Here is a 14544-nt window from a genome sequence, read left to right as displayed (position 1 = left end):
CAAATACCTCACAAACAGGTCCGGATGTGCAAAAAAGTCTGCATACATTTCTAAAAGAGATCTTCTTTCAAGAATAAATGTTGGAAGAACTACCTGAAAAACATACATATTTGACCCTTGAGGATCAAATTCCACTACAGATAAACAGATTGCTGAACTGCTTAAAAAAAAAAAAAAGTATATGAAAACAAAAAACTCATTCCAATCATAGTAACACCCACCAAGTACTGCCCAGGCATGCTTCTGATACCTACTTCTCAAACTGTTCTGATTCAGAATGCCCATTAACCTGCCCAACAGATGAAAAACAGAGATTTTGAATGTCTAAATGTCACTTCCTCTTTGCAACCTCCCTTTAGCTCCCTGAATCAGTGTAACAATAACAGCAACTACTCAGTAGCAACCCTCTGATACATATATGAGCCTTCTGGAGTACCATATACACACTATCTTATTAAACTGTACGACAATCCCATTAGGAAGAAATTATCATCCTTATTTTACAGCGGAGAAAAATGAAGCTCAAAAGGGTGAAAAATTTTCTCACCACTCTGTTATTCAGTGGAATTCAAAATCGGGTCTGTCTGGTTATGGGGGTGGTGCAGGGCCTGCTCACTTCCCCTCTATCATCGTAGGCGCACTAGGGAACTTATCTGCTTATGGGTCTGTGTCTGCAAATGAACAATGAGCTCCTAGAATGCAAGGGCCATACTTATTTCTACCTGCATCTTCAGTTACTATCCCCAAAGTAAGAAAAATTTAAGTAACTGAAGCAATAAACAAAATGAAGAAGAGAATAAAGATGGGATTCAACAAACTCCTTCATCATGGGGCTGAGGCCATGAAGAAAAATGCCGAGGGGCTGGGAATGTGGCAGAGGAGAAAGTAAAGAAGAAATTGGAAAATAAGGAAAAAGGATAAGATAGATTAGGATTAACCAATTAAAAAAGGAATGAAGGAATAGTTTTTGAAATGTGTATCAGATTAGACATTATTCATTATGGAAGTAGTGCATCATAGTAAGTAAAAATTCCTTTAAATGTAGTAATTACTGTATATCTGCTATATTCAAGATCGTGTGGTAAATGCTATGGAGGCAGCAAAGGTTAAGTATGAGAGAATAATACCAGCATTTAAATTTTAGGTAGAATGTGATAAATATCATACAAGAGATGCTCAAGGTACCATGGAAACTGAGGAGAGGCAAAGATCATGTTCTATTTGGGGAACCAGAATGAGGGCAAAGTTTGGAAACAACTTATTGAGGTGGGGTGCTAAAGAAAAGCCTTAGAGAGTAGGCTATAAGAGAGAGGGAAAAACAGAAGAACAAGACATGGAGATTGGGGGGGCGGGGGCAGAAAATGAGTGTGACAGGGACTGACCAGTGGACCAATATTGCTGCGTATATAAACAGGAATGATAGAACACAAGCTTGAAAAGAAAAACTGTGGTTCTAACATTTAGAATGTTTATTATCAGGCTCCAGAGTTTAAATGTTCCACAGAACATGTATGTTCATAATATACATATGCTTAGATTGGCAAGTACGTTTGGTACAATTTCCTACCACTCTTGGAGAACACAGAGATTCTAAATCACTAAGTAAGACTGCTGAAGAACAAGACAGGACTAAGTGTCTTAATGTATAAACAGCTCTTGCAAATCAACAAGAAAAAGATTACTATTGCCAGTAGAATAATGAACAAAAGAACTGAACAGGCAATTTGAAAAAGAAGAAATGGCTAAAAACCATAAATTTGATGTGTAATCCAAAAAAAATTTTTTTTCCCTCCCTACTTAAAAATTTTCTTAAGAACTCTCATTCAACACATCTTCTTCAGTGTTTTTAGCACTATACTGATGCATGCCATTATGTCAAGCTGCTGGAACACTGATAAAAGTGAGCTGGGTTAGGTTGTCTTAAACCTGGATTCAGGTACTTATTTTGTCACTTCTTAGGTGTGAGGAAGCCCTGGAAAATTAATTCAACCTCTGCAAGTTTCTGTAAAAGGAAGATAATTATATGCCTTGCTTAAATCTTAGGATTGTTTTGAAGACCAAATGAGGTAAGCGGGATGTGACTTTATAGTATTTCCAAACACTACAATGTATTTGGAAAATAACTCTTTATAGAAAATATTTGAAGAAAGTATTTTTATAAATAGGAAAATGAGATACAAATTTAAGGCATTATTGTAGTAATACTTTGGAATGCACAAGGGAATCAAGATTTCAGAATCTGCTGGCAATCATAGCCATTTATGCCAATAAAGATTTCTAAAATAGCTAATTTGGCAAAAATTAAACTTTTAGTGGCTCCAAACCCAAACCTGGACTATCTGGCAGAGGAAATTATGTGAGGCAAAAATTACACACTTGATTGTGGCACACACTTTTGGTTGCCTATGTACACCTCTATTAACAGAACTTTCATTCAGTTCAGGTTCAGGCTATAGGTTGCCATAAGAGTCACAGGGCCCTCCCAGATCTCCAGGGGTAAATGTGGATTAATCTAAACCAATCATTTAACCTCCTTTACCAGTGACTGGTTTAGGCGTGCACACCTGCCTAGTTCTGGCCAATGAGATTCAATTGGCAGTTTGATGGGCCACTGTTGTTATATGTTCTCCCTATTACAACAACAAAATTCATGAAAAGAAATTATTTTTCTGCCTCTTGACATATTTGCATAAGGATGTGATGACTGGAAGCGCAGCAGTCATTTTGCAATGATGAGGAAGACAGGTCTGAGTGTGAATGTCAGCATGCTAAGGATGGCAGAGCAGAGAGACTGAAGGAACCTAGGTCCTGTCTCACATTGTTGACCCACTACGAATTAGTCAATCCTGGAAATACTCTACTCTGGACTTCTCATTACATGAGATAATAAACCTAGCATTGTTCAAGATACTGTTAGGTGGGTCTTTTATTACTGAAGACCAAAATCAACCAAGGTAGAAGGCGTAGAAAAGAAATATATTATAAATGTCAACATCTAAAATTAAGCTGTATCTTTCAAATGTGAAGTTACAATTCTGCTCCAGCAATTATGCAATCAATCTAATGATCACTGAAAAAATTCTGAGGGCAAGCTCCTGCAAATATTCTCTTACCTAGAACTTTCCCAGCAAGTATGTTTGTTGCAAAAATTTTCCATTTTCATTTAGATTTGGGGTAAAAATTTTTATTATAGACACTTACTAGAAAGTATTACGGATTAGTTTACAGATTTTGAAATCTACGACCAGATTAGAATCTCAGTTCTGCAGCTTAAATAAGATTTAGCCAAGTTACTTAACCTCTATGAACTTTAGTTTCCTCATCTATAAAATGGTGTTAACAATAACACCTAACTTTGCAGTGCTGTGGTGAGAATTAGGTTAAAGGATGAGGCTTTTGGCACAGTGGCGGGGATATACGCAGGCACCTATACACCAGTCTCCTACATCAATCAGGTATTCTGTTTAGAGTGCCAGTTTAAATTCAAATTCAAATCCAGAACCACAATAATTATACGGCTCAGCATGTGTCATACAGTATTCCACTCACTACCTGCTCCATTCCTTACAACAATCCTGTAAAGTAGGTCACTGTATGTCCATTTTGTATGAGAAACCCAAAGATCATAGAGAAAGGGACTTGCTCAAGGTCACACAGTTTGGTAACAGCCGAAGTAGGATGTAAGCACAGTTCCTCTAACCCCGAGATCAGAACTCTGCTCATTTTGATTCCATGCACACTACACTGCTTTAGGTTTTGTTCAGACTACTAACCAAGCCCAATACTATTCCATGCTTGCCCCCAATAAAATCCAAATCATAATCTATATAATCCATATGTACTATCTCTATGAAATTATCCTAGCTTAACTTATTTCATCCATTTATAAAAATTTTCAGTTAACTCAGGTACATATATATTAATTCATAACAAGACAAAAGTATAAACAGAAGTTATGTCATTATACTACATTTGCAGACACACTCACCATACGATCACTGAGAATCTACATATACACATTAAGACTAACAGCAAATACCAAATTTGATTCTTACCTTAGTGAGATCCATTCCAAGCCTAACCTGTGACAACAGATGCATGATAACACTCTTGTGCTCTTCCACCGACCCTGCCTCCCCATCATCATCTCTATCATCATGTGAATCGAAAAGGTCTAAAATAAAACAGATCTTCTTAGACTGGTGTTAAACTGGGCCAATCTGTGCTGTTACCAAGTATTATACATGTTTTTTCAAACAAATATTTTTAAGAAAAAAAAGGTAAACTCTCCAAGGCTGCTTACCAGCATCACTTGTTCCATTGGACATGGAAGAATTAAGTGATTCCGTGGTATCTGGGCGCTTTAGACTATTTCCTGAGCTGCTGTGTGTCAAGACTGAGGCAGATCCAGAGGAACTAAAAAAAATTAATCACCTTCTTAAGCTCTTTAAAAAAGCAATTTAAAATCATAGTAAGATACCAATTTATTTAAAACCAATATATGGAGATAGCTGACAGAAACTAACTAGACCCTTAAAGTTAGCTGGTTACATACATACATGTTTCCCAACTCTCTCCCCATCAGGCTCATGTTTTCTGCATGGTGTATGCTCAACCAAGCCATGTTGAAAGGCCATGAAAAACTGGTAAGATTTTGCCTCTGCATGTAAAACTAGAGTTCATTTTCCAATTTTGTTACTTTGCATAAATGTAGGTATGTCATAATTCTTGGCAATCATTTCCAGAACCTCAAAACTGGTAAGTCTATTAATTAGCCTCAGAAAGATGTCTATATTTTTGAGATCCTTTGATAAAAGCCCACACTGGTAATAACACCCTTCCCAGTCATTAGAAAATTATATTTGAAATTAAAAAATAAAAAAGCATATTACTTTTTACAAGTAAATTTATGGTAAGTGGTATTATGAGCTGATTAACAGGGTCTAAAGAAAGATTCCTCTATTTTATTATTATAGCTATGATCATAACTTACCTAGAACTAGTATTTGTACATTAACAAAAGAATGATCAAAGTTTACTTATTAAGGGTAAAAACAGAAACCAAATTTCTCATACTGCATATATTATTTATAAAATGGTACATACATAAAAGTCTTTTATTGCAAATTTATAGGTGCAAAATACATAAAAGTCTTTTATTGCAAATTTATAGGTGCAAAACACATTATATATTCTAATTTAAACACAGTTTGCCCTGATTACTTACCTTCTTTTGATTTCTTATTTAATAATAAGCTTGATTTTTTTAAGAGTAGTTTTAGGTTCAGAGCAAAACTGAGCAGAAAGTACAGAATTCCCATATGCATAACCTCCCCACTATCAACATCCTGCACGACAGTAGTACATGTGTAACAGTTGATGAACCTACATGACATGCCATTATCACTCAAAGTCCATAGTTTACAGTAGGGTTCACTCTTGGTCTTGTACATTCAATGGATTTTGACAAATGTAATATAAGTATCCCCCACTGTAGTACTGCAGAGAATAGTTTCATTATCCTAAAAATCCTCTGTGCTCTGTGTATGTTAGAACATTAGAATATTAGAACATATGTATTCTAATTTAAACATAGTTTGTCCTGGTTACTTGCCTTCTTTTGATCTATTTTTCAAAAATCCTTAGGTAACTGAATATTGCTACTTTGATAATTTAGTAGTGTACATCACAAGGTACTATAACTAATGTCTACCTTACCAGTTTTGAAAGCCAATGGAAAATATGAGTAAAAGAACTAGATAAGAGAAATCCAATTATCATTAAATAAAAGAGCTGCATAAAAATTATCTTCAAAAAGTTTTGTGGCTCTTTGATACATCATCAAAATAGAATCAATCTTTTAAATCAACCGATCTAAAAACCTCAGATTCTTTAAAACATGTATCTTATTTTCCATTCCAAACGTCAGAGATGAATTTATGCTGTGCTTTTCCTCCTTACTCAGGTTAGAAACCTTGTCTGGGCCAAGTGAAACGCTCAGTAAAGCTCAAAATGGAAAAAAATGGGATAAATTCTCATTTAGCCATTTCATAATTTACCTCGTTCAGGACAAAGGATTTAAAGACTATAGTTACAAAACAAGAGCAACACTGACAAAAATGACATGCACACAGGAAAGGTTTGTCTGCAATAGGCTAACCTGCACAGCATTAAATCATAAGATCATAAATAAACTAAACCGAAAAAGGTACAGCTCTGAACTTAATTATAACAGAATCCAAAACTTATTGAGTACCTTCTATGCGCCGAACACTGTATATGTTCACCTCCATAACAATCTAACCCTAAAAGGGAGACATGATCATTCTCATCATACACAGAGTCTCAGAGGTTCAATGACTGGACAGAGGTCACACAACTGGTAAGTAGTGGAGCCATTTCAAGTATATGTCTGGCTCCAGAGCACAAGTTCTTTCCCACATGCACTTTCATCTAGTTTATAAATGTGCAAAACCCAATGACATAGCTCACACAGAAGTTATCATTACTACAGGTCTTTAGAAACTGAACGGTGAAAGGACTTAAGTTTTCAAATTTTCTTCTGTCAGATAGAAACTTGACTTGAGAGCTAGAAAACTAGTGGTAGCAGCTGATGACCAGCAGGTGGCACACAAGCTCAATGCCTACAGAGGCCAGGCAGAGAGCATAAATATGTGAATAGGGCCAGACTATAAAACAATAGAGACCTGGCACTAGCGTACTCAATTTGAAGGGATTTAAAGTTAAAGTTCCATTTAATGGGAAAATGTATATGTGAATCACTCTGCTGTACACCTGAAACTATCACAACATTGTTAATCAACTATACTCCAATTAAAATAAAAATTTTAAAACAAAAAAATCAACAAACACTGTGCTGGCCAAATAAAACATCTGCAGTCCCTACTAGTTTGGGAATCTAGATTCGGGCATAAAAGGAAAGAACGAAATTGAAGGAGAAAAGGAAGCCTGAGTGGGTGAGCTGGACAAAGAATTTAACTCTGGATCCCTTCAAACAGGAGGTTCATAAACTGTGTATCTGTCAAGGGATGGGTACTCGGAGAGTATAGAGAAGGAAGCTTACCGGAGAAAAAAGAAAAGCCTATGAGCCTGCAGGTAACTTTGTAGATATGCCTATTACAGATACAACAGGTAAGCATTTAAAATTTATCTATTTCAGAAAAATTTCAGGAGAACCCCTGAAACTGGGGCCAGAGATTGACTATCTGTGATGTAATGAGGCTAACCACATTATTATCAAGCTTTTACTGAATATAGTTACAGGCTTCTAGAAGACAGATGATCCATTTTGATATTCAACTGTACTTTGTTTCGATTAATAGCTAATGATCGAGACTGTCCTTAATTCTGTTTAAAGAAAACAATGATTTAACACTTCAAAAATAAATAATAACCTTTACTTTGGAATTTTCTTCCAAACGCTTATTTTCTTTTAACCCCACTATCATAAAAAATATTTTAAAAATTAAAGTGAAATTTCTATTGGCAAACTGCTAATAAGGGTCTTGTAATAGTTTATTTCCCTACATACAAACATTAAGAAACCAACATGCTAAACCAAACTCTTTCTGCTAAACTAGCCTTCTTGAATTGTGGGCTCAAATCTCTCTTCCTTAAGTAAAGTCTCATGTCCTAACAGTATGTATTTACCTAATCACATATATTTTACTTTTCCAACATTCAAAATCTGAATTTGATCTACTATGTAACAAAACTTCCTGAATTAATATCATCATTTTCCTTATAAATTTTGAGATTCTGAATAGTTACAGTGCAATTATATATGATACTGTATTTCTCAGTTCACGTGCACACTTAACAGAACTGGAGTGCTGGGTCGTATGGTAATTCTATTTTTAGTTTTTTAAGGAACCTCCATACTGTTCTCCCAGCAATCCCACTACTGGGCATATACCCTGAGAAAAGCATAATTCAAAAAGACACATGCACCCCAATGTTCATGGCAGCACTATTTACAATAGCCAGGACATGGAAGCAACCTAAATGTCCATTGACAGATGAATGGATAGAGAAGATGTGGTACATATATACAATGGAATATTACTCAGCCGTAAAAAGGAAAAAATTGGATCATTTGTAGAGACGTGGATGGATCTAGAGACTGTCATACAGAGAAAAGTAAGTCAGAAATTGAAAAACAAGTATCATATATTAATGCATATATGTGGAATCTAGAAAAATGGTATACATGAACCTATTTGCAGGGCAGGAATAGAGATGCAGACATAGAGAATGGACATGTGGACATGTGGGGGAAGGGAGGGTGGGATGAACTGGGAGACTGGGACTGACATATATACACTACCATGTGTAAAACAGATAGCTGGTGGGAACCTGCTGTATAGCGCAGTGAGATCAGCTCAGTGCTCTGTGGTGACCTAGATGGGTGGGATGGGGGTGGTGGAGGGAGGGAGGTCCAAGAGGGAGGGGATATGTGTATTCATGTAGCTGATTCACTTTGTTGTACAGCAGAAACTAACACAGCATTGTAAAGCAAATATACCCCAATTTAAAAAAAAATTGTTATCTCTAAAAAAAGAAAAAGAGAGCGAGAGAAATGGAGTGCCACAAAATACTTCTTACTAAAAGAAACCAAGGTTCAAGGTCTAAGTTTGGTTGATAGTACTTAGCTTGCAAATTCACATATAATCATTTCCAAATTTGTACTGTATTTCAAAGCAAACCCCAAGCTATAACACTAGCACCGACTCCTGAGATGGCAGGAGACTTGGAAAAAATACCCAGCAAAAAGTGAGCCAACTACATCTACAACAAATATAAGAACATTAAAGCAAATAAATGTTAATTTCCTTTCTATAACAGCTATCACTTATTGCACACTTATTATACATGCCAGACATCATAGTAAGCACTTGACATTATTCTCATTTAAATGTTCACAATGACCTCTTGAAGTTGAAACTATTATCCTCATTTTACAAACAAGGAAACTGAGGATGTCATAGGTTAAATAACTTGACCAAGATCACACACCTTAAAAGCAAAACAGGTTTAGAACCTATTCTTTTCTAAGATTCCAGAATCCAAAGTCTAACCACAGCAACCTATGTACCAGTAGGGCTAAAAAGTACTTTGCTTATTGGCTATCATGTAAGTGACTTTACATGTAAAGGCCTTTTCTGTACAATGGAACATACCTAGCTTTGATTTAACAGTGCAAAACAGGTCAAATATTTCCTAATGAGAGAAAACCTATCATCAATATCTGCCAAAATCTGCCTACTTAGTATCTCTGGAGTCCATGTGCTTCCCTCCGTTCCTATGCTATGACCTTAGCTCAGGGTATCAACATTTCTCAAGTTTCTACCCAGTTTTGCCTGGTCTTCCTACATGTAATGCATCCTCACTTCATTTGATTCTACACAATTCAGGCATATCTGTTTTTCTAAAATGCAGACCTGACCAGCAGCTGCCATCACTTGTGAGAAAATGTTCAAAATTCATGAAAGGCTAAGAGGACTCTTTCACGACCTGGCCCCTGTCAATCTCTTCTGTATCTTCTTAACCATTCCCCACAACTCATGCTACAGCCACACTCCGCCATGCTCAGCAGCTTACAGCTCCTCAAAGAAACCAAGCTCCCGTTGCCTCCAGGCCTTTCTTATTAGGGTTTCCATCTCCACGAGAACAACACTTTCCATTTCTCCTTCCTCTTCTCACCCCCAATGTCCCTTCTCTGCCTACTCATCCATATCTCACCATGGATCACATCCCCTCCCTCCTCTATGAATCCTTTCTTGACTTCTCAGGACTTCAAAATGTTCCCATTCTTTCTGCGCTTATTCTTTGTTTTTTTTTTTTTTGGTACGCGGGCCTCTCACTGTTGTGGCCTCTCCCGTTGTGGAGCACAGGCTCCAGACGCGCAGGGTCAGCAGCCATGGCTCATGGGCCCAGCCGCTCCGCAGCATGCAGGATCCTCCTAGACCAGGGCACAAACTTGTGTCCCCTGCATCGGCAGGCGGACTCTCAACCACTGCGCCACCAGGGAAGTCCTGAGCTTATTCTTACATAGCGTATTTCCCACTGGATTATAAAAGTTTGTTTTTCCCCCAATAGACTGTAAGTTCCCTGAGGGCAGGGACTGGCTCTTCATTCACCTCTGTATCATTCCTCCATCTAATATAGTACCTGGCTTATAGGCACCCAAATATCTCTACTCTATACAGAACAAGTAACGGTAACCTCCTCTTATGTGAATAATACTTCCTAGCTTACTCACTTTCATTTGACCCTCTCCTAATGTTGTTTCTATAGAAATAAGGCCCAGAGTTAATGAACAATACTGGCATGTTACCACAACTGATGCAAAATTATACCATTTGAATTAAATCAGGAGTAAAATCACTATTCTCACAGAACTAGCTTTGCTCAATAAGCCAATTAAAAATAAGCTGTCTTTTTCACTTTTTGCAAATAATAATTTATAAGGGAGTCTGTCATTAACACCAGTCTCAAAATCAAATTACATTTTTAAAAATCAGGAGTCATTTCAATACATATGTAGTTCATCTACTTACTCTATTAAGTGCTTTGGGGATGAGCCACTCTGATGGAATTCATCCGCATCATAGAATTCATCTTCACTGCTAGAATAAGAGAACTCTGGGACTGTGTTTGGAGACAAGTTGACATGGCTTGGAGAAGTTAGACTGCTACTAGGTGGTGAGTGCCCACTGCCTAGGAAGTTAAAAAGTTTTAAATTAGGGGACAGTGTTGGTAATAGAAGGGAAGAAATTAGGGAGATGGGGTCAAAGCAGACCTTTCTAAAATCAAAAAATAGTTAAGTTGGTAGAAGTCCCTAGACTATCTGTAAAGAAATCAACATTTAAACTAGACAAAGAAAAAGGCAAATCACATTATAGAATGGGACACAGCCTTTTAAATAAATGAAAAAATACTATGTCCCCATTTGTAATTAGGAAGGGAGTTCTTTTGATTATAATCACACTGTGTGAGTTAAGGTATTAGAAGTCCCATAATAGATACCAGTACCAACGGGAAGCCAGAGCTCTTATTTTATCCTATAGATCCAGATACCTTAAAAATGCAGCAGTGAGCCAACAAGAATACAAAGTGGAAAGAATATCAAAAACCACATGAATGTTAAAATTTTGTTCAGGATATCACATTCATATTAGTCAATATGTTTTGGCAATCATGTACAAACACAAAAGCTGGGAACACTTACCATTCAAACTCCTCACCTCTTTTCTACCTAAGTTTAAGTCAGGTTGCCCAGAGCCCAGGGGCAGAGAAAAAGAGAGGGCTACCATGGGAAGCACGTGGAAAAAGGAAAGAACCAGGAGGAACATCCTCCTATTCCTAAACAGTCTAATTAAGGAAATAGAAACTAATGGAGATCCAGAGAAAGAATCTCTGTGATAATCATCTGGTTCATAGTCTAGTAATAAAAAGTAACAATAAAAGTATCAAACAGAACAGTGAAGTATTGAAAGTAATCTACCAAGTATTTATTGAGCAGATATCTAAGGGCTCTCAGGCAATTTATGCCAAACTGCTACAGATGCCTGGTGTAGATTAAAATTAATTAAGTCACTGCTGGCAATATAAAAGCCAAGGCCTCAATTCTAGGAGGAAATGAGAATAGCAGCAGTAAAAATGAATCCAGAGCCATCCATGGATTTTTAGTGTCCCATTCCAGTGTCTGTCTATGGTTCAATAGTTGAAAGAGCACATCCACCTGCCACATTTAGTTGCCATGTTCACAAAGATATTTTTAAAACATAACACTGAAAGTTTGCTGCCTAAATAGGCAAAGCTTATTGTGGGAATTCCAAAGATAGTTCATCTTAGCAAATAACTTTAAATTCTTACCCCACCGCTGCCCCGCCCCATAGCAGCAATAAGATGGGAAATAAATAAATTTCTCTTATTGAAATAATGGGGGAAAAAAATGAGAGAGAGAGAGAGAAAGAAAGAAAAAGACCAGGAATTACAAATGATCAAGTAACAAGCAAATAGTCCAGGCAACCACACAAAACTGAAAATGTATCCAAGAAGAAAATGAGTTGGAGTGGGAGTTGCAAACAAAAGAACTGAGTTTTCCTTACAAGAGAAAACATTTCTTTTTTCAGTTGTTCCTTTCCTTCTTTTATGTATTAGTGAGAGATAAAGGAAAGAAAGATGAAGAAATTAGGTTGAAAAACCAAACAAGACACAAACCACACACTAATTAAAAAAATTTTTTTAAATATACCTACTCTAAAATGTTATATTTTTAAAATGCTGTCTTCTGAAATAATTTATCCTAAATTATTTATAACTAACTAATGATTCTAAAATTAATGTACATAAAGAATACTGCTAACTTTTTCAAAGTCTGTAACTGACTAGGTTTTGTATATTTCTGAATGGAAAATTTTGTCTGTTTCAGAATTCTGACATAATTCCTCCTTATAAAAAAACAAAAGAAAACACAGATACTGTTTTTAAAATGACACAGTGTAATGAAATACATAAAAAAGGCAGGCAAACATTTCAACTGCATTATTCAAACTGCTTATCAGCATTTTCCCAAGAGCTTCAAATAAGAGAGCTGTTGTTGCTTGCTTTCTTTCAAAATTAAGGAGACATCTGCCCAGGCTGTTAAATCTTAAAAACCAAAGTAATAACATCAGCATCTTTACTAACTCAAATTTCAAACTAGCTAAAAATCACAGGGTAACTTTTCATTATTACACAGGAGAAGTCTCACCCAGGAAAGAACCTGTGGAGCAACAGCAGGGGCTTATCTCCCATGTCCTCAAGAGTGGTTTCGGTTTTGGCATCCAGATATAACAGGGACAAAAGCACCAAGTGCTCCCTTGAATTTGGTGCAACTGATAACCCAACATCAACCTAATTAGTTTTAAAACAAGAAATAAATCTATACTAACATTAATAGCATCCCTGTGAATTAGAGAAAAAATAAAGACCATAAATCTAAGCAAATTAAGAAAATGCAAACTAAAATCAAGTATCCTTTTTTTCCTTATAAAATTGGCAAAAATGTGACCGATAAATCTATCCTTATAAAATTCATATGTGCCAAAAGGTGCTGTACAAGGATATTCCCTGAAATACTGCTTATAATAGGAAAATTTTGGAATCAACCTAAATAAATGTCCATCAGCAGAAAAACAGTAATAGCCACTTGAGCAGCTGCAGAAAGAATGTTGTGTACCTAAGAGTATGAACACAGAAAGCTCTCTAAATGTCCTCAGTTAAATGAAAAGGGAAAGTCATAGAACCACATGATCTAATTTAGGTCAGGGAAAAAAACAATAAAAATACACTATAATATAGGTATGTAGGTACATACATGTATAAATGACAAAGAGTAAAGAAAGCTTACAGCTTTTGTTCTCATACTTCTGTATTATCTGATTCCTTTACAGTAAGAAAGTATATAAATCTAACTCAAGCAAATTTTTTTAAAAAGCCAATACAGAGCTTCAAAATAAGTCTTAAGGTAAACAAATACACAAAACTCTGCAGTATTTTATTTCATTTAAATTATAATTATTAATAAACTTCTGGTTCAATCACAAAGTTAACCATTCCATGTATGGAACTGTAATGATAGAGCTAAGGTATCTCCAATACAAAATATACAACCTTTCTTCAATCTTTTTCCCATCAGTAATCCAACACAAATATTGAATGTTAATGGGCAGTTATGAGAAGTAAAGGAATTACACAAATCTGTACCTGTACTATTTGGTGTTGGAGTCTGATGATGTCCCAAGGTAGTAGCTAATACAGGTCCAACTGGTAGAGAAGATGGACGCTGCTCTGACTTACACAACTGAGCAGGTTCTAGGAGATTTGAACATGTGAAATAAGTTAGAGAAAAAGCCAAACACAACTCTTCTTTTTCTTTAACATCTTTATTGGAGTATAATTGCTTTACAATGGTGTGTTAGTTTCTGCTTTACAACAAAGTGAATCAGCTATACATAATACACATATCCCCATATCTCTTCCCTCTTGTGTCTCTCTCCCACCCCTCTAGGTGGTCACAAAGCACTGAGCTGATCTCCCTGTGCTATGCGGCTGCTTCCTACTAGCTATCTATTTTACATTTGGTAGCAAACACAACTCTTTAACTGCAATATCCTGAAGATCAGTAATTTTTGAGACTATATTCTATTAAGTCAAGTTCCATGCTACTACTCCTTTCTGATCCCCAGTCCCCTTTAAACTCAATGATGATATGCTACCTAGTACTAAGACACTAGGCAGGATATCAAGAGACTAGTCAAGATAGGCCAGTACCTCAGTACGACTACTCTGTAAAACCAGCAAATGCTTCGGATGATAAACTGTTTCCCCCCCGAGGATCAAACCACTTGTAAAATCTAAAATGGGGCACAGTACTTCCTCTTTAGTCTCGTGAGAGATATTAAGCTCAATCTCCTAAGGAGTAAAAATTCATAAAAAGATCTCACATACTTAGTAAGTATTTTTAAAAAGATTTTC

The 14544-nt window shown here is 36.2% G+C and overlaps 1 protein-coding gene across 4 annotated transcripts in view; it reads right to left on the bottom strand.

Annotated features, from left to right (window-relative positions):
* The window catches only part of OSBPL9 (oxysterol binding protein like 9), a 178447-nt gene that overhangs the window by 10618 nt on the left and 153285 nt on the right, over positions 1 to 14544 (bottom strand). For all 4 annotated transcript variants that reach the window (XM_065879934.1, XM_065881276.1, XM_065880610.1 and 1 more), the window contains 5 exons: positions 13774 to 13881; positions 10581 to 10740; positions 4304 to 4416; positions 4056 to 4174; positions 8 to 93 (listed from right to left, as the gene is read on the bottom strand). In XM_065879934.1, coding sequence (XP_065736006.1) covers positions 8 to 93; positions 4056 to 4174; positions 4304 to 4416; positions 10581 to 10740; positions 13774 to 13881 — 586 coding nt within the window. The remainder of the gene's footprint in view (positions 1 to 7; positions 94 to 4055; positions 4175 to 4303; positions 4417 to 10580; positions 10741 to 13773; positions 13882 to 14544) is intronic.

Source organism: Phocoena phocoena, chromosome 1, assembly GCF_963924675.1.
Source record: "Phocoena phocoena chromosome 1, mPhoPho1.1, whole genome shotgun sequence".
Taxonomy (NCBI): domain Eukaryota; kingdom Metazoa; phylum Chordata; class Mammalia; order Artiodactyla; family Phocoenidae; genus Phocoena; species Phocoena phocoena.
Note: the sequence above shows the minus strand (reverse complement) of the source record. Positions and strands in the feature narration are given on the sequence as shown.